The sequence below is a fragment of the Haliotis asinina genome, chromosome 16 (assembly GCF_037392515.1).
Source record: "Haliotis asinina isolate JCU_RB_2024 chromosome 16, JCU_Hal_asi_v2, whole genome shotgun sequence".
NCBI classification, from domain to species: domain Eukaryota; kingdom Metazoa; phylum Mollusca; class Gastropoda; order Lepetellida; family Haliotidae; genus Haliotis; species Haliotis asinina.
Window position 1 is genome coordinate 35,894,745 of NC_090295.1, and position 24,430 is coordinate 35,919,174.

The 24,430-nt window shown below is 39.6% G+C and overlaps 1 protein-coding gene across 3 annotated transcripts in view; it reads right to left on the reverse strand.

Moving 5' to 3' along the window:
* Positions 1-6,053: 6,053 nt before the first annotated feature.
* LOC137267557 (COP9 signalosome complex subunit 7b-like) overlaps positions 6,054-24,430 on the reverse strand; it is a 519,024-nt gene continuing 500,647 nt past the window's right edge. Inside the window, exons 1-10 of one of the 3 annotated variants that reach the window (XM_067802036.1) lie at positions 13,939-14,024; positions 13,019-13,111; positions 12,648-12,824; positions 12,229-12,304; positions 11,845-11,933; positions 10,802-10,861; positions 10,028-10,170; positions 9,327-9,432; positions 7,379-7,497; positions 6,054-6,613 (exon numbers count right to left, since the gene is read on the reverse strand). In XM_067802036.1, the coding sequence (XP_067658137.1) occupies positions 6,577-6,613; positions 7,379-7,497; positions 9,327-9,432; positions 10,028-10,170; positions 10,802-10,861; positions 11,845-11,933; positions 12,229-12,304; positions 12,648-12,806 (789 nt within the window). In that variant the 5' untranslated portion in view covers positions 12,807-12,824; positions 13,019-13,111; positions 13,939-14,024 and the 3' untranslated portion in view covers positions 6,054-6,576. Of the gene's footprint in view, positions 6,614-7,378; positions 7,498-9,326; positions 9,433-10,027; positions 10,171-10,801; positions 10,862-11,844; positions 11,934-12,228; positions 12,305-12,647; positions 12,825-13,018; positions 13,112-13,938; positions 14,025-24,430 lie in introns of those variants that run through there. The other 2 variants (XM_067802035.1, XM_067802037.1) reach the window with 2 other exon arrangements.

Consider the following 24,430-nt stretch of genomic DNA (forward strand, 5'->3'; position numbering starts at 1 on the left):
GGAGGGTAGTTCTGTTGCAAATGGTGATGCTATTTGATGTTCAGAGTTGCTCCCCTTGGGCATGTAATGAACATGATGATGGGTTCGTTTGAATCTTGTTTCATCCATGTTAATATCCCCCGTCATGAATTGGGAGGGGTATATGGGTTTGAGCTCTACCCATCCGCCGGGGAACATGGGGATATATTTTCTCAAAAAGCTATTTTAGATAGAGAAACCTAATGTGTTGCGTGTTTTCAGGATATGAATGCCTTGACAGACCTTGAAAACGGAAACTGTTACTAGTCATAACAGTTATGGCCCTTGTCATGCAGTTTTTGACTTTGTGCTCAGTAATGGTGACACATTTTCTTAAAAACTGTTCTAGATGAGATGTTTTCAGGATTTGAATGCTTTAATAGGAATCGAAAACGGACACAGTGTTTCGATATTCATTACAAAGTGATGGCCCTTGCCATGCATTCTTGACTGAGTGCACATTTTCCCCTAAGAAACCAGTTTTTCTCAAAATGTGGGTAGATTAGCTGATCTGCCCTCCACTTTGGAGTAAAGTATTTTGTCATGCGCTATTTTGATGCCCCTGCGGTATAACCCTACCTCAACCGAAGCTTAGATGTGTTTTTTTATATTAAACATGATACATCTACTTGTTTAAAGATCAAACATTACATGTTATGATATGAGAAGGCCGCAGTACAAAACATATCCCCACAATGTGTTCAGGATAAGATTCATATCAGTAATCTGTATGAATTACATGTATTACAATACAGGAGTATCTATTCTATTGTTAGGCTTTTTGTGTTATACTACCATCAATGAAGGGGGTCAAATAGCGAAGAGAAAGAGGAAGAGTTGTCCCCCATATAGGTGCCAGTATGTGCTGATTGTTGTTAGTAACTCCTGATTTGATTCACCCTCAGTAGGTTTCTAGGTTTATCTACAGCTGAATTTAGGTCATGGGTATCGCTAAAGTCGTAAACCTCAGACAGTAACAGCTTTTCCCAAACAATTCGATACGCCAAAGTGAGTTAAACCCATCTCGCTGAAATCAAACTTGCTTAAATCACTCTCACATACAAAAAGTCGTCCTTGAAAGCTGAATGCCCAATCATAATTTTAAAATAAAGATTGAAAATGTGGATTTGTGGCACAAATTGCCAGTCACAGAGATCACACTTTCAGTTTAGGGTAACTGGTCCCAGTGTCTGCAGTCTCTGGTGTTGGTGGTTGTAGGGGTCACTGTTGGTGCCATCTTGATGTAGCTGTCAGTTTGTCTGCTGATTGGATTTGACAATGACAAGCTGCCGTCTGTGGATTTGATGGTCAGTATGACTGCATGCTGTCAGTGAATGTGTTTGACATTGTTGAGGCTTAGGGTATTTGGTTGCCACTGAGGCTCCTGTGTATGGACGCTGGATCAAAATGTCTGTGGATTCGGTGGTCAGTATGGCTGCAAGCTGTCAGTGGATGTGTTGGATGTTATAGAGGCTCTGGGTATTGATTGTCTCTGCGGCTGCAATCTGTGGATTTGATGGTCGGTATGGCTGCATGCTGTCAGTGGACGTGTTGGACATTTGGGTATTTGGTTGTCACTGAGGCACCTGTCTGTGGACGCCAGATCAAAACGGCTGCAGTCAGTGGATTGGGTGGTCAATATTGCACCAGTCTGTGGAGTGGGTTAAAAATAGGTCATGATGCTTCTGGTAAATGGACTTGTCGTCAATATGACTGCAAGCTGTCAGTGAATGTGTCAGTCATTATGAAGACCATGGATTTGGGATCAAAATGGCTGCAGTCTCTGGGTTTAAAGGTCTCTTGCTGCAGCCTTGACTTGATAGTCACTTTGCCTCAAGTCACGGAGGCTAGGATCAAGATGGCTGCAGTCTGAGGACTTGATGGTCAGTTTGTTTATTGTACTGGACATTTGTATAGCACCAATGTCCAGTTCACCAGTTCAACTGCTCATGGGCGCTTTCATTTCCCCTCGCTCACTGGATGTCCATCACAACAGCACATCGTATTTTCAGTCTCAACTCCCTGGGGTCATCCAACTCTTGCAGCCTACTATATTACAGTATGTTGATTTGAGGATCACTTGAAGTCTGTGGAATTGATAGTCACTAACTGAAGGAATGGACATGCATGCAGACTACAATGCCTGCAAAGTCAGCTTACCTAGGTAAATGTTTGACATATTGCTTGAGACAGCAGCTGAGTTGAAACTGTATCTTGTAAATCCTGTACAACTCTGCCTCATTACTAGAACATACCTCAGACATTTTTATGTTAACCATATGTGGAAATGCAGGGTAAGCCGGTGCCTGATTTTCATTGTATCTGCACAAATTCGTTTTTTTGTGAATTGGACATGGTTTGTTAAGGATCATATTTGCAGGAATTAATAATAGATATTTGTAATATTTGTAACTAGTTGTATACTGCAGTAGGATGTGATATTGGCAGTGTTGCATGTGATTGTTGTGTAGATAGTCAAATTTGGGACCAAACATACAAACTGTAGACATGAGGATTCCAAGATAAGAGGAAAACGGTAAATTTTGAATGCTTTTCATGGTGAGTGCATGCTAGAAACAAAAAATTCACAGAAAGTGTTTGCCAGCGATCAAAATTATTCTTCGTTAAAATGAAAGTAAATAATATCCCTTTTACAGATGTATATACGTTTGATTTCAGTTTGTTGTTATCGAAGTTACTGTTGAATAAAAATCAGGAATATTTCAATTCCAAGTAGAAGTGAAAATCAGTGGTTTTGATTCTGAAAGGTTTTGTGACCATGTTAAATGAAGAGTTCTAATGTACTAATGAATCATCCTTGTCAGGGGTAGTCTAGTGGTTAAAGCGTTTGCTCGTCATGAGAAAACCCTGGGTTGATTCCCCACATGGGCACAGTGTGTGATACCATTCTCACTCACTCTTATCCTTGTCATATCTTTGATGATGAGTTGTTGATGAAAATGTGGAAGTACTTTGTTATTATAGTAAGTCAAGGCTGGAAAAGGTTGGCAGCTCCAGTGAGTTTGATTTAAGTAATACACTTTGTATCAGCTGAAGAGTAACAATAACATAATGTTCACTTTTGTTCACATGTTGTGAATACACAATGTTTCACATGTTGCCAACTTTGATGGGAACTGGTATGTAGGAGACTGATACTAAGCAAGAGTGCATTTAACTCGAGACTTACCACTGTGGAAGAGCTATTTCTGCATAGGTTTGATAGATCTGACATAAATTCTGACATTTAGATTTCAAAAGGCCTTGTATCCAGTGTCCAAGAGTATTGATCAGAAACCCGTATGTGATGTTTACCTGACTTCCTATTGGCTGATACGTATATGTATGGAATTTTTTTAAAAAATTCACCAAATCATCCATTTGAAACATTTCTACAGACAGTTTGACAACAGGCCAAGTTCCAGTCTTGCAGAACATTTAAGTTACAGTAGATTCTCAGACTTTTGATTGACTAACATGTATGGAATCTTAAAACATTCACCAAGTAATCCTTTTGTTTTGCATATTTTGTAAGGTCACAATGAAAAACAACCATTCTGTTAATAGCTGGTTTGTTGTCAAAAGGAATTTTGGACAGCTATTTTGATAGGCAACTCTCATTTCTTGTCCCCTATATCTCTGATGCAGCTAAATAGTACAGTGGAGTGTGTTGTCACATACTACTGGGTGTACTATAATAATACTGCCTATTTCATACTGTTGATTCCAACAAGTTCCATTTCCAAGGCAACTGTAGATGATTGTCTAGTGAATGTGTTGTACTACTTGACAAATAGTTTCGCAAGCTACTTCACCCCACAGATGTGATGTCTGACTTAAAGTTTCCCCAACTTAAAGATTTTGCAAAAGCTTTTGCTGTGCATGGTAAATTCATATTCTATTTGTCATGTTTTCCATAAACCATATGTTACTCAAATGTTAGGGACCAGTTCTAGATATCCTCGTAGCGGTGGGGTAGCCTATTGGTTAAAGAGTTTGTTCATCATGCTGAACACCAGATCTTAATGACACCACATGGGTACAACATGTGAAACCCATGTCTAGTGACCCCTGCTGTGTTAATGCTGGAATGTTGCTAAACGCAGCGTAAAACCAAACTTGATCACTCTTGTTTGTCTTTACCATGATATTGATAGAATATTGCTGAAGGCAGTGTAATACTAAAACTCCCTTAATTTTCTTAACCAAAACACAATGTTGAACTACTGAGTGAAGTATTTTTATTAGCTGGAAATTCATTATACTGGCGAGAACGCAAGCAAAACATCTGGCCATACTAGTTTGTGTATTCATCGACAGCATATGAATTAAAAGAATTTCTGCTTTGTGTGGATGAAGCAAGTTCATTTTGTTTTATGTAAAACTAGCAGGGTCACTCACCTCCAGCTTCAGGAATTAAGACTTTGTCAGACATGAAACTTTCGAACTGGTCCCCAAGGAGAGTTTATCCTGCTGACTTACCCTGAGACTTGACTAAAGGTACTTTTAGATTTCATCCCATGATGTAAATTACTATTGTTACCTCACTGCTACACATTTGATATTTCTTGAAACATATGCATTTGTTTGAACTACCATGTAAAGCCAGACCAATTTTATTTTTTGTTTTATGGATCTGCCTGCCGTATGTTTTCAAGAATTAGAAAAGAGATAAAAATTGATTTTCTCAGCTCAATAACTAGTCATAATGATTTATATTGGCTGAAACGGTAAACTCACAAGAAAATATTTTTTGGGATATTTATTTTACCCATATTCACTTCATGAATTGACAAAAGTAAAAATACTTTGGGTATTTAGAGAAACTATTACTTTGATTGGAAATGTTATTTTTTTTGTTTTTATCCTGCCTGCCTCTAGGTTTTCAGAGGACAAAAATCTGGAAAACAAGAAATAGAATTGGTCTGGCCTAATTTGTTAATGTCTTCATAGATTTCCATGTGCGAGGCCAGATCTGATATGTTGATTAATATTTTAGTATTGGCCTGTTTGTCTCCTTTCGTAATTGTTTGAAGTTGATCTAACCCATTTGAGCATATGACCAGTTTGTAATGCAATAAAATAAAAGTAATCGTGCAATACAATAGATGTTTGTTGTGGGAGAAATGTGAAAGTCAAGTGTTTGTCAGAGTCTTTGAGTTTCCAGATTTGAGAGAACATGGCTTTGAGGAATATTATGGATATGATACCAGTGAGTGAATGAGTTCTATTTTATGCAGCTTTTACCAATATTCCAGGAATATCATGGTGGGAGACACCAGAAATGGGCTTTACACATTGTACCCTTGTGGAGAATTGAATCCGGGACCTCAGCATGATGATCAAACACCTTAACCACTAGGCTACCCTGCTGTACCGAACTGAACCGGTGTTTATCACGAGGCTGTGAATGCACAAAGAAAAAAATGATCTCCCTCCTTTACCTTCCATTGAAAAAGCTGGCACACAAAACCTTTGAACAACACTTATTTCAGATTTATCACTTGTACGTATTTCACAAGGGCAGGTATAGAGGTGTGTGTAGGGGTGCATGTGTGATTTTCCACCCCACTACACACACTCTTGTGTCCTGAAAGACCATTGAAACTCACATGAAAACGGGGTACACAGTTCATTTCACCTTTTTCAAAAAGCTGCATCCGCCCCTGGTTGATGATGCCAAGTTTTAGCGTTACTTGGTGAAATTTACCACTTTCATTTTGTTACAGAATAATATATGGATACAAATTATCAATACTGCTCAATTATGTAAATCATTTAATTATGAAATTGATTCATCAGCAAATTAATGTCAATGCACAGCTATTAAACGCATAAAACCACAAGTTTACCTGAAAAGAACTTCTGGAGTGATATTTTCATGGCTTTTTCTTCGATCCTTAAACATAGATGGAGAGAGCTGCCAAGAACAAAAATGTGACTCATAGCAACTGTATCAATGCAAACAGAAGGACATCTGTGTATTCCCTTTCTAAGCAGTGAGCCTTACCATGACTTAACAGCAATGTGTCAAATGATGTTTTACACATTTATTTCATAATTTGCATACAAATGCCAACAAACTGCAAGTGGTAGATAAATATTTAAGTTGTTTTAAAACAGAACAGATAAGACATGTTTCTTTCCCTTCTGGTCAAGTAATTACCACCTACTTTCATACCCCTGGTATACTGAACAAAGATATTGATCATGAATATTTTGCGGAAAGTCTTTATTCCACATGAAACTTTCATGATACTCAACTTTTCCTTTCAGTACAGACTGAAACAAGACCTCATCATATATATTTAATATATATCGATAACACCTTGCAGATTGTAAAGGAGACAGCTAAAGACGTTTCATTTCCAAAGCTTTAAGTGAAACACCACATGTTGAACAGAGTACTTGGTATCCGTTCCTCAATTGGTGATGTGCTGGACATCCAATACCGGCTTGTGGCACAGGGAGGTAACTCTAGCTTGAGGAGTGTCTGTAGCACTTAATTTTTATCTTTCCACAGGTATGTACAAGTTCACATATTAATCACAGGTCACATCACTTCCATAGCTTTGTTGTACTGCTTCCTCGTAGTCTGAAACAGGTGATACGGAAAATATACAACTTATCTTATCCAAATTCTGCATTTGGATTGATCAGTGTCATGTGGACAATTTCCATTTGACTCATCTCCAGCATTGCTGTTGTCAAGACAACAGACATGTAGTGATCTCTGTCAGTATCTTATATGAACTTTGGTGAGAGTTCAGTGGATATAAAATCCCATAATGTAAATATCAATATACATACTTCAATACATGCAAAGGTTTGGTGACGATGCCTCCATTTTCAAGACACCATCATTTGGACAAGGAACTATCACCCTTGTTCATATGAAGAAGTTGTATTGACACAGACATAACATTAGGAGTACAGTGTCAAAATTGAAAGGCACTGTGGAAATGACATGGCAATTTAGTAACATCAAAGGTTTTGAATCTCGATCTCCATTTGATTTCAAATTGTGAAAGTCTGAATTCTTAGACTCATATTATTTATATTAGTAGTATGAAATACGAATGAATACGTATCACAATACATTTTCCAATTACCGGTAAATTAGTTTTCAATCTCATCCTCACATTTTTAGCACCTCCCTGAATTTGATGGTTCTGTTGTGGTTCACTGTGATCACAGCAACATCATGGCAGACATAATTTGACAAAGACAGCAAAATGTACATTTATACTCCATTCACAAGAAGTCAAAGAAGATAGACTGCATGTTAGTGCATGGATCATTACTGAAAATACAATATGATGTGAATCTTCAATTTCAACATGGACATACGTCGCCCTACCCTTTACTCTTTGATGTCTTCTTTGGTTTGTCTGACTGGGAGAGAGAGCTGTCGGTGACCATCTGGTCGTCCAGGTCTGACTGCTGTGTGCTTTTCAATGTCTTCTTGATGTTGGCCACCTGTCACAGAGATGTCAGGTGATGGTGGTGAAACAGGATTGAACATTGTCTTCAATATATTATTGAACTGATACAGCAATGTGCAATTGAGTGAGTGAGTTTAGTTTACACCAAACTCAACAATATTCCAGCAATATGATGGCGGTCTGTAAATAATCAAGTCTGTACCAGACAATCCAGTGATCAACAGCGCAACTGGGAATCGATGACATGTGTCAAGCAGGTAATCGAGTATGACCACCCTATCCCACTAGTGGCCTCTTACGACAAGCATGGGTCACTGGAGATCAATATTCTATCGTGGATCTTCACCGGTTGCAATGGGCAAGGTTGTAATGAGTCAGTATAGTTTTACTCCGATTTAAGCACCATCCCAGCAATATCACAGCAAGGGACACCAGAAATGGGCTTCACGCACTGTTCCCATGAGGAGAATCTAACCAGGGTCCTTAGAGCGATGAGCAAATATGTTAACCTTTAGGTTACTTCACCGCCCCTGGCCTACTAAAGAAAAACTTCTTGGTGAATAAGATATATATCAGGAATACTTGGTGACTACTACAAATATTGGGTAATGAGAGTGAATATGGGTTTACCCTGCTGCTAGCAATATTCTGTCACCAACATGGCAAGGGACACTAGAAATGGGCTTTTTTCTAATGAAACACACTGTTGGGTACTGAATGCAAATATCTAAAGAATATTTTGGAAATGAATGCAATAAAAATTCCACAGGTGATGTATTTTTCAATTAAGTGAAATAATAACAAAAACTTATATTTGATATGCTTTGATCATGTTGACAGTGTCACTCTCGCAACAATGGCCAGTGACCACACTGAAGATGTGGCTTGGATATATTCCTTTTTTTGTAACCCATTTGAAAAATAACACCTTAACTCAAACAAAACTCTTTTTCTAAAACAAATCATCAGTATTTCATTCTAATAACTGAGAGTAACGAGTTGAATTCATGAAGAATTACTGCTCAACTCACTGAGTGAGTGAGTTTAGTTTTACGTCGCACTTAGCAATATTCCAGCTATATGGCGACGGTCTGTAAATAATCGAGTCTTGACCAGACAATCCAGTGATCAACAACATGAGCATCGATCTGCGCAATGGGGAACCGATGACATGTGTCAACCAAGTCAGCTAGTCTGACCACCCGATCCCGTTAGTCGCCTCTTACGACAAGCATAGTCACCTTTTATGGCAAGCATGGGTTGCTGAAGGCCTATTCTACCCCAGGACCTTCACAGGTTTCAACTCACTGATGATGTGAATGTATTGTAACAGCTCTAGCATACATGCAGGGGTTGTTAGTGTGTATGGCCATTTAGCAGCTTGTACACTTTCACACTAATACTGGAAACCAAACCACCAACCATCTGCTATCCTTAATGATTGAGGTGTTTAAACTGTTGGTGATGTTCATGTCCATCTCAGGAAGGGAAGTAACTCTTCTTCCAGTTCCAATTATTGAATGGATTGAGTGCCTTTGGGTATCGAACAGGTCTTGCAAGAGTGAGCTAGTGAGTGAGTGAGTTTAGTTTTACGCCACACTCAGCAAAATTCCAGTTATATGGCAGTGGTCTAAATAGTTGAGTCTGAACCAGACAATCCAGTGATCAACAGCATGAGCATCAACTTGCGCAATATTGGGAACCAAGGACATGTGTCAACCAAGCAAGTGAGCCTGACCACCCAATCCCATTAGTCACCTCTTACGACAAGCATAGTCACCTTTTATGGCAAGCATGGGTTGCTGGCCTATTCTACCCAGGACCTTCACAGGTCACGTCTTGCAAGAAATATGTCTTCCTCACCTCTGTTTCAATCTCTGCCCTGATCTTGTTGTTCTTCTCCTTGTTGGCGTTGGCCTTGGAGATCTGGTCTTCTATACCCTTTAGAACTGTCTCGCAGCCATTGCACCTGGAACACACTCAACATGTTGGAAAACTTTGTTCTGTCTTTGTTTGTTATTCTTAGGGCTGGGGTAACCCAGATACCCGGATGGGTGGGTAATGAGTTGGATCTGGGTACCCATCTCAGTACATGGACCCATTATGATTATGTGACTAAAAGATAAAACAGCGTAATTGGTTGCTCAAGGCCAATTCTAATCCAGACCAGTAAGATGAACAACCTAACCCTAAGTGAGTGTTTAGTTTTAAGCCAAACTCAATTCCAAAACTCAATATTCAATATTCCACCTATGTGGCGGTGGTCTGTAAATAATCAAGTCTGGACCAGACAATCCAGTGATCAACAACACGAGCATCGATCTACACAATTGGGAACCGATGACATGTGTCAACCAAATAATTGAGCCTGACCACCCAATCCTGTTAGTCACCTCTAACTACAAGTACAGTCACCTTTTAGGGCAAGCATGGGTTGCTGAAGGCCTATTCTACCCTGGACCTTCACGGGTCCTGACAGAATACAAATGCTAAAGACTGGGGCATCTAAAATCAGTCAAGTTCAAAATGGTCCCATACAAACTAGATATACATCTAATACAAACCAGTCTTGCAGGACGGTGATGATTTCTGGAACTGCGTCGGAGCGGATGTCTCGACCAATGGCATAGTCCACTTCCAACTGTTGATTCCTTTGGTCCAGCTTGCCATGGATGATGTCAGCATAGATAACCTCGATGATCAGATCCTGGATAACACACAGAACCACAGAGAACATAATCACACAAGGAACATAATCTGACAAAGGTCACCAAAATATGTTTTCACATTACTTGTAATTTCTTAATTACACTATTTTAACACCTTATCTCAGTTTTCTGTTTTTGATACAGGGCTGGTTACATGTTAACAGGGCTTGCAACATTTTTCATTTATCAGCCCTGTGGGATTCCTGGTTTTTTTCACACATTGCACGAGAGGACAAGTGACAAGCAAATGCATATCATGGCATATGTTGTGAATGCTATCTTGATTTATCATCGAAAACTGTGTTCCAAAGGAGATATCACTTGTGTGTGATCAAATAATATCTCCTAGGAGATATCGTTTTGAAGTAGATTTTGTACAATGCCCTGACAATGCTATGACTTCATAAAGTTGATGACGTCACAATGCTATGACATCGCTGCACTGCAAATCTAATGGCAGCACTGTGTTCAGAGATGTACATTTTTCATTGACAACTACTGAAGAATGATTTTGGATGATAAATGCACTTTCTCCCTCAGATATTTGTTACTTTATCAACTCACGTTGATATATTTGATATCAGTAGACACAAGGGTGAGGTTCTCTATGTATCAGCGCACAAGACTTACCTCAAGTTGTCGGACATTTTGTATTTCTAACTCCTCTAGCAGGACTGAATAGGGAATGCACTGCAATGGGAAAAAGATCAAGTGTGATTAGGGCCTCGATTTTTTACCTAGCGCTACGGTAGTTGAAATTGCCATACATTAACATTACCTGACAACTATCTTAACGCAAAGAGAGCTTAAAGAATCTAGGCCCTGGATAAAAGATCAGTGTGACACAGGAAAACTACTGAAAAGTAGACAAGGAATCCTTGAATTTCAACAGACTTTATTCATCTGTTTGCCAGGTACACAATCATGAGCTGTTTCATTCACAGTATGTTATTTGTCCTGTAACATCAGATTACTTGAATTCTAGTATTAGTATTAACTTCTAAAAACTTAGGAGATAAACATCATGTGTTGGCCAATTTCTGGGTGTTATAGAGTATTTGGAGCACGGGAATGCATTTGGAACCGCATAAACATCAACACATCATGTCTATCGACACTGTAAATAAAAATGTAAACCAAAGGGTTTTACTGTCTGCATGTGTTTATATTGAGTTCAGGTAGAGCAGTGAAGTGTCATCAGCAGGCTGTTTCAGCTGGTTCCTATGGTAGCATCTGGTGATGCTCATTTGTGACGTTATTCTGACTTTATGACACTATATGCTTTGAATGACGTCATTATGCTGATGACATAACAAAACAAATGTTTGCGATGTTTTTATGTGTCAATATGCAGGGAAGACTGTCTTGCAGTTTCCGGGAATTGAATACCATTTGATCATGTTTTTCAACCAATCAGATTACAGAACACAATGACTTTTGGTTTACAATTAGTGTTAACTTCTAAAAACTGAAAGAGAAGCCTTGTAACAGATTTCTGCTGGCTGATCCAAACATTCCTAGGCTGTGCTTAACATGCAGAGATTCACAAGAATCAATGAAAGTTATCCAGATATACCATCTTGTGAAAATATTCCTTTAAATTACTAGCAGCTAATCAAGTAGTCATGTGCATGTGCTGTGGTACATTCTTAACACAGCTACTGGTTACTTACTTTGGATTTTGTAGCTAATGAAACAATTGTTAAATGCCTCAGTTTCGTTAACTGACCCACTGTCAACTCTGGGAGTTTTGCCAAATTGGCTGAAACAAAGCAGAGGTAGACATTATTTCATGTGAAATACAACACTCAAGGAGAAAGAAGTGATAAATGCCCACAATAATAATCTTTACATCCATCTTGAAACTTATGTAAATGCTAACACTACTACTACCACAACAGGCAATAAGTCTTCTTTATTCTTAAATTGAAGACTCGCTGGAACATTTAACAATAAATAGCAGTAATATGAACTCAGGGACCACTAAACACAATCAAAATCTGTCAAACTTGGGTGTATACACAAATCAGTAAAATAGACTATGCCTCACTACAAACCTTTGTATTCTCTATAAGTTCCATATGCAAATAAATTCAGCACCTGGAAATATGGAGCATGAGTTCCTGATGACAGCTGGAAAAAAGAGACAGTACGATTATTATTTTATAAACTGCAGTGGTTCTAATTATTAATAACTACTAAACTACATATAAATAATGTAAATAATTAAGTCTGGGCCACTGTAACTTGATAATGCCCACAAAATGAAAGACCTAAGGCTTCTGCAAATGAAAATGCCCTGAAAAACAGCGTTACCCTTATAAGAAACAGATATGATGATGACGAATCAAGAATCATAACTAGGCAGAGACACATGATGATATGACTGGAGCACACACAAACACAACTTTGCTTCACTTCTACACTGCAACATGCTGCCTTAGACAATAAGATGACTAGCCAATGGGCTCCCTACCTCCTGTATGTTAGGCATGTCCAGCAATTCACCAAACACGTACACTCCCGGAGCATCCAGCACCTGGTTGATGAGGCTCACTGCCGCAGCACCTTTAGCTGTCTTTGCAAGAAGTACAAACTGTTCAAGGGGATTTGCTGTTGTCTTCTCGGTGGCCATGCTCAGTTGGGAATTGATCTGAATGAAATGCATTTATTGTCATTATCGCTGCAGGAATGAAAGTAAATATGGGATCCAGAATATCAAATAGTACAGCAAATTAGGTTGTGTATAAGAAGGGATGATTACACAATGCCATTTAGAAAGTGGTCAAATGCAACATATGTCATATTTGGGATTTCATTTTCTTAGTAAAGTACAAATTGTAGTACTTTTCGGGTCAAGTCCCATCCAGGATTCGAACCCACACCCTCAGAGTCAGGCACCAGCACATGAAGTCAGACGTCTAACCTGCTCAGCCATCACTTTTGGTGGGATGAAAGACGTGAAAACGTGAAACACTGGTTGTGAGAAAAATTTCTTCAGTACTTTTCAAGTTTGTTGTTTCAATACTGAGCCTATTAAACCAATCTTGAAAGTTGTTCACTGAATAAGAAGCATTAAACAAATGTATTATGGGGTGAGCGTACCTGACACACATGATCTAGTGAGATGAGTGAGATTAGTTTTACGCTACATCCCAGCAATATCACCGTGGGGAACACCAGATATGTGCCTCACACACCGTAACCATGTAGGGAATCGAACCGGGGTCTTTGCGGTGACATGTCAAAGCTTTAACCACTAGGCCACCTCACCGGACCTTTGAAACTAGTGCAGGCATATGCCCCCTGACAAAGATGACGTGTCATAGTTTATTTCCCTAATAAATAAAAGCAGTGACCAACAAATTTATATACTAGTAGCTCTTTCTGATACAGTATGTCGGTTTGAATGGAAAAGTGGTCATATCTCTTTTAAGTGTTAAGATTGTAAAGAGATGTTTAGTCTAAAGACGAAAGAGGATCCTGTTGTTGAGGACAGGGACACAGGACATCGGTGAGGGGACAGTCATAGCCAGGAACCAAATACAGTGACTATTCCAGCTATCTCACCGATTACAGTTTTCTTTATCATCAACTTGACTCATGTGTAAAGTTGTCGTTCGTCAAACATGAGCCCAAACTTGAATGTACCAAACATTATTCACCGGTTTAGATAGAAGACAATATACCTCTTGTTCCTCAGGCTATGTTTATGGTTCACCTCATTAAACAAATAATACGCTTGTAAAACATGGTTCAACACTTACCAGCTTATAAAATATCTATTTTCTTCAACTTTCTGCTTCCAGGTATATATTTGAGAGTTGCCTCCCTTGAAACGTGCGCCCTCTGTGGGGCCAACAACTCTGCATGTATCATTGAATGCCCACAAGAAAATCGGAGGTTCCTGACTGGATGGTCATCTCCACCTTACGTCAAACATTTCGTGCAAAACAAATTCTACGTTATTTGCAACATTTTTAGTCCAAATCATCATAGGTATTATGTGAAACCTAAAGGGAACAAGATAACAGCTGTGCGACTGTAAATGATGGGCACGAATGCAAATAACAATGTATACGCACAGAATCACTGATATTTCCAGATCTGTGATATGCTGGGCAGGTTTATGAATGAGACCCTTATACCCACTTTGTTGAGGACACGTGAGTCATTTATATGACATACTCCAAACAAAATGACCGGAACTATTAGTGTTTTACTGTCTAACAACTACCTATTCGCCTACACGGTTACATCAGATATACCGTTCCAGTCTGCAGTCTGTCAAGTGTCAAACAGAACTCCGCCTTTCCCGTAAAATATTCACTCATTTTGGTTGATGGGTTGCTTACATCAAATAACTTAGAGTGAGCACTGATGGACGCATGTTTGAGCATGTTTATCCTGACTGAGTTTCAAGCACACACCGGCACAACTCTTGTTTTCTCGAGTACAGGACTAGTGGAGTTTTGATTAGTTTTGCTTCAGTCAGAAATATCTCCAGAAGTTGTAGTGCGTGTTGTTATGATTTCGCTTTTAATACGGAACAGTCCTCTCAACTTATCACGTGAGGTACTATGCATATATATTCAAAGCTAGGAGAGATCAAATTGCAATTTTATGAGTATAAGAGTTCAAATTCAAATTAAAAAAAAAAAAAAAATCACTATCGCCAGGGGGTTGGGGTGGGGGGTTAAATAAGAAACAATGGTATGTTTTCACAATGTTTTACTCATGCCTTAGCTGTAGAAGCAGGTGTAAAATCATTGCAGCTCAACGCTCATGCGCGAGTGAGTGAGTGAGTTTAGTTTTACGCCGCACTCAGCAATATTTCAGCTATACGGCGGCGGTATGTAAATAATCGAGTGGGGAACAGACAATCCAGTGATCAACAGCATGAGCATCGGTCTGCGCAACTGGGAACCGATTACATGTGTCCACCGAGTCAGCGAGCCTGACCACCCGATCCCGTTAGTCGCCTCCTACGACAAGCACAGTCGCCTTTTATGGCAAGCATGGGTTACTGAAGGCCTATTCTACCCCGGACCTTGGCGGGTGACGCTCACGCTTAAACACCTTGACTGAAGCGATGATTGACTCACACTCTTGTGAGAAGCAGATTCTTCAGAGTGAGTGAGAGCAGCTTTTTGTGCAGCTTTTTAGCAATATTCCAGCAACATCACGAGAATTTGCATATGTGCCGAATCGAAGCCGGGTCTCCGGGGAACGCTTTAACCAGTAGGCTACCCACACCGTGCAGGTAAACCTGAAGATATTAGGCTAGTTTCAAATAATTTTGTACTCATCGTGTACACTGGGGTTAACATTGTTTTCCCAAAACAGCGCGAGAAAAAGTTTGCATTCATGGCTATATTACTTACAGCTGGTGACGCGAAGTGAAGGTGATATCTTAAGTGATGCAGGGTAAACTAGGAATCGAACCCACGATGAAAGATACTGGCCCAAGTCGAATTGCGGCGTTTGACACGACTGGGCCACCCATACTTCTAAAACAGTGATTTAGAGAGTTTAGTTTTACGTCGTATTCAGCAGTATTCTAGCAATACGGCGGTCTTTACATAATCGAGTCTGAATCAGACAATCCACTGATCACCAACATGTGCATCGATCTATGCAATTGGGAACCGATTACATGTGTCAACCAAGTCAGCGAGCCTGACCACCCGATCCCCGTTAGTCTCACCCTGCGACAAGCATGAGTTACTGAAGATCAATTCTAACCCGGATCTTCACGGGTTCATACAAGAGATAGACACATTTCTTTTTAAGCCATCACACCTATATTACTTGGGTGTGGTTCACGACATTGCAGGTATACCTTTAATAATTCATGTGACTTTTACATGATTACATGTACTTTTATCTCCAGTTTTGTTTTAGATGTTGAAGTTGTACATATTTTTTACAAGTTGATTGGAAATAATACGTTTTTCTCCAAAATAGTCGTAAAGTAATTTGATCCGATGCTATCTCGCAAGTAAACAGTCTTACAAACACACGTTTGATGGTGGCTTAAATTGAAACAAAAAAAGAAATGGGTTTTGTATTGTGATGTTGATGGGTTTGCCCTGGAGAAATGATTCAAGCCCCAGTGACGACATGTTTTCCTGCAAAACTCATTCAATTGAGTGTCAAAATTGGAAACAGTTCCGTCTAGTCGAAGATGAAAGCAATGGAAGTGTTACTTCGGGAGGATGAATAATTGCCAACGAATGGTTTATTCTAGACTACATAACGTCTCTGAATATATATCCAATATGATTTTGATATTAACAAACAAGCCCATTTAAATTGAAAAGGAGCCCTGTGGACATCAGAGATTCATAGCCTGGGCAAATCTAGACCTGCATCATTGGGGGCTTTGGCATTGCAGGGAAGGCGAGACTGTATGGGGGAATTATATGATTCGGTGACTTGAGACTGGCTAGGTTAATTCCTGCCGAATAATTGCGTTTTGGAAAAAAGACTGCCGTCACAGACGTGTTTGAAGTGCACATACACACAACATCTAAGATGCGTTCTCAAACAAGGAGAGTTCGCTTTTTATGTCCATCTGCCCTCAATTCAATTAAAGTGCTGGTCACAGCAGTGTTAGCAGTAGCTAATAGTGCTTTGTCTTTACATATACATTAAACTGACATGACTTGCTATAACTGGAATTCTATTCAAAGCAATATGTCTTTGTGTATGTGTGTGAGAGAGAGAGAGGAGTGAGAGGGAGAGGATAGTGAGAGACAGGAGTGAGAGGAGTGAGAGAGAGGAGAGAGAGGAGTGACAGAGAGAGAGAGAGAAAGAACAAGAGCGGGAAAGCGAGCGAGAGAGAGAAGGTGAGAGTGTGTGTATGTGATGATGATGATGGTGGTGCTGTTCAAAGCAGCATGTGGGAGAGAGAGGGAGAGAATGAGAGAGAAAACAGAGAGAGAGCGAAAGAGAAAGAAAAAGAGACGGAAATAGAGAGAGAGAAGGTGAAAGAGAGTGTGTATGTGATGATGGTGATGATGATGATGATGATGATGATTTTTCTTTTCTTTTTTGAGAAGCATGTTCAATGTCAATAACCGCCCCAACCAAGAATTTATATGTGCCAGACCAAACCCACCTCACTCACTGCATCGGACCAAATGAAGAAACTCGCAAATCAAAGCAAGGCTTTATTAGTGCACAATAAACATTACTGTAATTCAGACCGACATCCAGATACATGGAAGTCCTCGCAGCCTACTGAACCAGAACTGACAACACGGGATGAAAAGAACAACGCTCGGCAGTGTTCGGAGGTAATCGGGCAAGAGATCAGCCTTCTATCATGGTCACGTGACGTGAAATTGACCAGGTGAAAGATCAAACCTCTTTATCGGTGTTTCAAATCTCCAAATGCAGTATTGTCCCGCCATTCCTCTATGTAAACCTCATCTTGTGATGTTCAGGACGCTTGATTTACCTGTAATTTCTCACCTATAGTGTTTGGGCACATCACTTTCCACGCGTTCACGGATCAGTTGGAATTGATTGTTTTCTCCAATAATGACAAGATAAACCCGAATAAGAGAAGCGATCAGTGCGGTTTTATTCGTTCTAAATTGCAATCTTCGCTCTGGAATGTGCTCTTTCGTCCTAAGCACCGTGGGATTGGTCAGTTTATCTCACCGTTAATAGAATTAGTTAAAGTACCACCTTGACTAACCATGTCGTATTTGTTAATCTGCCCATATTACACTACGATGAGGAAACAGTATAGCATTTTATCGTAGTGTGCAAATGCACATGTGCTCATATCTGATTTAAAAGAACCTTTTCACAGGAATGGATATGTGTTTATGAACTGTCCGCAGAAAAGTATCTACTGTCATTTCTCAGACAGTTTATATTAAACAATAAATTGAAACCGGTATGCGGTTGTTGTTAATTTGGTTTTTTTTAACCAAGCCATGTTTGGCTTTACGAATTATTATCTAAGTAAAAATCACCACTAGATACAATTTCAACCGTATCAAAATATATAAAACATGAAAATGGGAATTCAGGATATTAAAACGAACACATGCGATGATTGTGCTGCAAGGAGAGAGACACCAAAGGGAGGTAACTCTTGTTTGGTGGGGATGTGGTGTACCACAACAGGACAACGAGTTTGGTGGAACGACCACAGAGAATACTCAGTGGACAGTACATCTTCCGCTTGACCAACACCAGTGTCCACCATCTGTTCTGACCCGTCCAGCTTGAACATTGATTTCCTGGCTTTTTCATAAAATTTCGCAGCCGATTTATTTTCCAGATTGACCATTCTTGCCCATAGGCACACCTGGCCCAACGCACGAGCCGGGTTGAAACGGCAACACCTTCGTGTGTCCGTGTGTAGATGTGTATATCACCTAATGGTCAGGGTGACCCGTACTGACCTACAAGTATTGTCTAGAGAATCAAAGTTGTCAATCCTGAGTTAATCTAAAGTTTCAGTTGTTTGCAAAAAGACGCAGGAAGATCATTGTAAGAATTTAATCCATAGAAAATGGACGTAAGCGAGTTTGCAATGAACCGGGTCTTCCATGTAATTGGGTTTTAGTTTATGCATATTTTACATTATAATGTAGTTTCTGTATGTGCCGAGGTAAGCAGTCCTCAAACAGATCTTATAACAGTTTGTGAAAATATGCTGACGGGCAAAATATAGTATACAATATAGTATACACCCATGTTCAACGGTGGTTCACACCGAATTATGCTGACAAACTGAAGAAAAACATGACCTAGGTGAACCGGAATCCGAACCCAAGATGAATCACAACTTTCTGCAATACTGGTCTCCGCGTCACTTAACGTGTAAGACCCGTGAAGGTCCGGAGTAGAATAGGTCTTCAGCAACCCATAAAAGGCGACTTTGCTTCTCGTAAAAGGCAACTAACGGGATTGGGTGGTCACGCTCGCTGACTTGGGTGACACATGTCATCGGTTCCCAACTACGCAGATCGATGCCCATGCTGTTGATCACTGGATTGTCTGGTTTACAGACCGCCTACATATTAACTGGGTTGTCTGGTTTACATATTAACTGGGTTGTCTGGTTTACAGACCGCCTACATATTAACTGGATTGTCTGGTTTACAGACCGCCTACATATTAACTGGGTTGTCTGGTTTACAGACCGTCTACATATTAACTGGATTGTCTGGTTTACAGACCGCCTACATATTAACTGGGTTGTCTGGTTTACAGACCGCCTACATATTAACTGGGTTGTCTGGTTTACAGACCGCCTACATATTAACTGGATTGTCTGGTTTACAGACCGCCTACATATTAACTGGGTTGTCTGGTTTACAGACCGCCTACATATTAACTGGGTTGTCTGGTTTACAGACTGCCTACATATTAACTGGATTGTCTGGTTTACAGACCGCCTACATATTAACTGGGTTGTCTGGTTTACAGACCGCCTACATATTAACTGGGTTGTCTGGTTTACAGACCGCCTACATATTAACTGGGTTGTCTGGTTTACAGACCGCCTACATATTAACTGGGTTGTCTGGTTTACAGACCGCCTACATATTAACTGGATTTTCTGGTTTACAGACCGCCTACATATTAACGTGTTGAATAAATGGTTCATATGAAATATGCTGAATGAACTGGCTGAGTAAGATTTTGCGCCACTGTTAGCAATAATTCAGCATTACACGTAAGGGAACGCCAGAAATAGATTTCACACCATTGTACCCATGTTGGAATCGAACCACTTTTTCCTTGTAACAAGTGATTACTTTGATTACGACGGACATTGTTTGGTCAAATTCAGTTTCAAATCTAATTTCTTTCTGTCAGTATATTGAAATGCAGAGATTGCCTGGGTTCCCATTGCTAAAGGATAACCTCCAGTTGATCCATTCCTGAAGTTCTTGGTGACTTTCTAAAATTGATTTAACTGGACCTAAATCTTACAAAAATATTACGAAGGACTGGTTTCTGTTACATATGTGCAAAACATATAGCGAAATGCTCAGTTTGTGAACCAAGATACGTGGAGCAATATTGTAGACAAGGAACCATTTGCCATGCGGGGTGAATGTTACTGTTATTATCACCTGTGTTATAATCATACTATGCTACTCCGATTAAGTAAATAACGCCAGATTGTTTATTTGAACATACAGTCGAACCCCGTTTACCCGGACCCCACATATCCGGAAACCCCGCCTTCCGGATGATTTTTATGTGAAACGAAACTTACGTAATTGTGCTCGGTTAACCGGATCCCGTTCTTCCGGACCCGGACGGCGAATTGTCAAACCATTCCTATAGATTTCCATTGAAAAATGATCCAGTTATCCGGACGGAGAGATGTGTGCAACGTGCATGTGTATGTGTCACGTCAATACATGTAGTCATTACATGCTAGCCTGGACAAATGTTATAGATATATCAACTTCTTTTATGTTCGTGAATGCGCCGTTTCATACAGATTCTTGTACCGTTGTCAAACCCGTACTTCCTAACTTCTGAGTTGTCTCTCAAAGAGTGAGTGAATGGGTTTAGCTTTACGCCGCACTCCAATATTCCAGCTATATGGCGGCGGTCTGTAAGTAATCGAGTGGAGACCAGACAATCCTGTGATAAACAGCATGAGCATCGATCTGCGCAGTTGGGAACCGATGGCATGTGTGAACCAAGTCAGCGATCGTGACCACCCGATACCGGTCACTCAAAGAACTTATTACGTGCCACATTAAGCATACTCATTTGAAATAAAAGCGCGTTCTTCACGATAGAAGGGCTGCTCGCAATAATTTCATGATGGATTGTCAGCTAGTAGCGTCCCTCTCATTAACTCTGTCACGTACAATGTTCATGAATGTCACGCACAGCGTTCATGACTGTCTCATTTCAGCAAACCAATTACATCTGTCTCGACACATATACAACCGAAAGTTACGATGTATGCAGATAAAGGAGACCGGTTTCTTGAACTATCTTCAAAATATTTTATGATGCTTTTTTGTTTGGTGATCTCTTTCAAAATGATCAAAACTTGTTATTTTGCGAGAATGATCTTGGGAGACATGACACGATGATAATGAGATCGGGACGAACACTTGAACACAAAACACCTCCTTAGGACCCAGAACACTCCTCTAGAACATATGACTGTTTCAACTACAAAGACACTCCTGATAGAAAACAGTCAATAGACGATTAATGGTTTCTGTAGAACATGGCAGTGACTCTCGACGGCGTTTTTTTTTAATCGATGGTGATTTAGATCGAATTTTTGCTCAATACAACTGAGAACTGCGGCAGTACTTGGAAGTGTTGGTTCGGGAGGAGAAGAATTGATTTATTCTGACAAAGTCGGTACCTGTGGGCGGAGAAGGTAGATTTAGGAGACAACCAGGGATAGTTTATGAGGAACGATATCATTGACATCTCTCCTCAGTTCCAACTTTCCATGGCGTCTTCAGTCAATATTCTTAATCGAATATCGCATTTTGTAAATAAACGTCCAGAAGTTCTTGCTTAACTCCTATAATGTAAAATCGCAACAATTTAGGAAATAAAGATTCAGCAAATAAATATTTGATATCTGCATTTTTTTTGTCAATATGCACAACACTGACTAACCTAAGAACATTTATTATTTTTTATTTGCAAAGGTTATATATTTGAACAATACAGCTTTTGACAAATAACATGTTCAATATAGATTAAAATAGGCTGTGTGGCAACATAGTTGTATTAAATCACTGTAAACCCGTGAAGGTCCGGGGTAGAATAGGTCTTCAGCAACCCATGATTGCCACAACAGGCGACTATGCTTGTAGAAAGAGGCGACTAACGGGTAGCTGTTGGTTGTGGGGTCCATTTCTTGAATAAAATACACCCAGTATATAACGTTCAACAGCGTTTACGCCATTACCTTGAAACATTAATATGTTGGTTTTTAACAGAAATATACCACTGCATTATTTCGCATTTTCAAAATCAAAAGAGAATGGAAAATATAAGGACATGGAACTAATCTGGAAGGTTCAGCGGCTGTTCCGATTCTCTCCTGGATTGTGTCTATTTTGACCTCAAAATGAAAACACAAGATCAACACAACTTAAGAAAAGAAAGCTATGACACTGTTAATAACGTAACCTTCACTACGATACAAACACGTATACATGCATGCTTCCACTTGACGTCACGTTTGATATTGTTTGCAGCCATATTACAGGAATATTGCTGAGTGCGGCGTTAAACACCAAACGTCTACTGACTGAGCATTTTTTGGTATGACGAGTCACTGATAAATTAAGTGAATGAGTATGGGTTTACGGCGTGAGTGAGTATGGTTTTACGCCGCTTTTAGCAATATTCCAGCAATGTCACGACGGGGAACACCAGAAATGCACTTCACATATTGTACCCAAGTGGGGGAATCGAACCTGTGTATTTGGCGTGACGAGCGGTCGTTTTAACTACTAGGCTACGCCACTGATTTATTGGAACTGTATTGCGTTGACATAGACCTAAATCAGGAGTTCCCTACTCAAGCACTTGTCGAAAGAAAGAAATGGCCATATAAGGAAGAAACCCTGCATCACCCTAATGTTTCATCCATATTTGGATGGTGAGTGAGTGAGTGAGTGAGTTTAGTTTTACGTCGCACTCAGCTTATTCCAGCTAGATGGCGGCGGTCTGTAAATAATCGAGTCTGGATCAGACAATCCAGTGATCAACAACATGAGCATCGATCTGCTCAAATGGGAACCGATGACATGTGTCAACGAAGTCAGCGAGCCTGACCACCCGATCCCGTCAGTCGCCTCTTACGACAAGCATAGTCGCCTTTTGTGGCAAGTATGGGTTGCTGAAAACCTATTCTACCCCGGCAACTTCACGGGTCATATTTGGATGGGATGAAGGGATGCAATACTTTTAAAACAGCCGTAAGCCCAATCCAAACCTATCAAAAATAAACATCAAAGATTAGATATTTAGTCATATATAGGGTCATTGTTTCTGACATCGCAAATATGATACAAAAGCGTATTATGAATAAAAATGTAAATGCGAGTTGTAATTTATTTATTTTATTTTATTTTTTATTTTTTGCTTTGTTTTATCTCTTAAGTTTCAAACATAATATCGTACAGAAGCCTTATGTTTTCTGTAAAGCATCGGCCTGGAATAAATCCCGTTTGGTTTTCATGGCTGAGTAGATTTAATATTTTCTAAAGTTTTTTGATTGAAAAAAAAAACGTTTTAGAGAGAAAGAGGTCGCCATTTCTTAAAGAGTCTTTGTCTTTGTTTAGTTTAGGGATACAGGTAATTCACTTCTCTATTCATTGTTGTACTAAGAAAATTACTATTGATGCATTGAAAATCAAAGTTGTAAAATTAAATTAATTGAACGCAGATAAAATACATGAACTTAAAATACCTGTGTTGACTAATTAACGGCAATTTGAACAGTGTAGGTACATCGCAGGGAGTCGATTACAGGTGGAAGGAAAGCATGGAGCGCTGCAGGCCGTAAACTAATCTGTAAGATAGCCCTGAAGCACATATATCCACTAAAGCCAATAAATTAACGCATATGTTTGTTACATTCCGTGATAAACAATCACGTTACACCAACGTTAACGTACATGACGATAACACCGTCGTATTTACATTCATATACGCCATTAACCGTTAGTGCAGAGGATAATGCAGAATACTGTCAAGATCAAAAGCGAAAAATTAAACCGAGTTACGTAAGTATTAGTAATACTTTTTCTGTAAAGTAATATGTCATTTTCACTTTCCTAATCCAGGATTCCTATCCCCGGATTCTTATTCCGGATTATGAAATCAGACAAACGTCAAAGAACATGGTTTTGGAGGCACCATATATCAAGAAATTCAACGGATCTTGACCCGATAATTCTACCAGAAACTGATGCTAATTTCCATTGTTATCGGCACCCTTTGATGATCCACCGACATATGTTGTGTTTCGGTAAACGGGGATTATCAATTTATGCATAAAGAAAAAACACAAATCTAAGCCTGAAAACATCAAGGGAGCTGCGCCATAATACAGGCATCAAATATGTTTGCTGAATAGTCACGTTATTGCAAAAGTCAGCCCACAAGAACATCCAACAAAGAAAACCGTTATTAATTCCCCTTGCTTGATGTGGCCATGTCTGATGGTTCATTTGGTTTACAAATGAATCGTGAAAGAAGCTAAACCAAGATCTTATC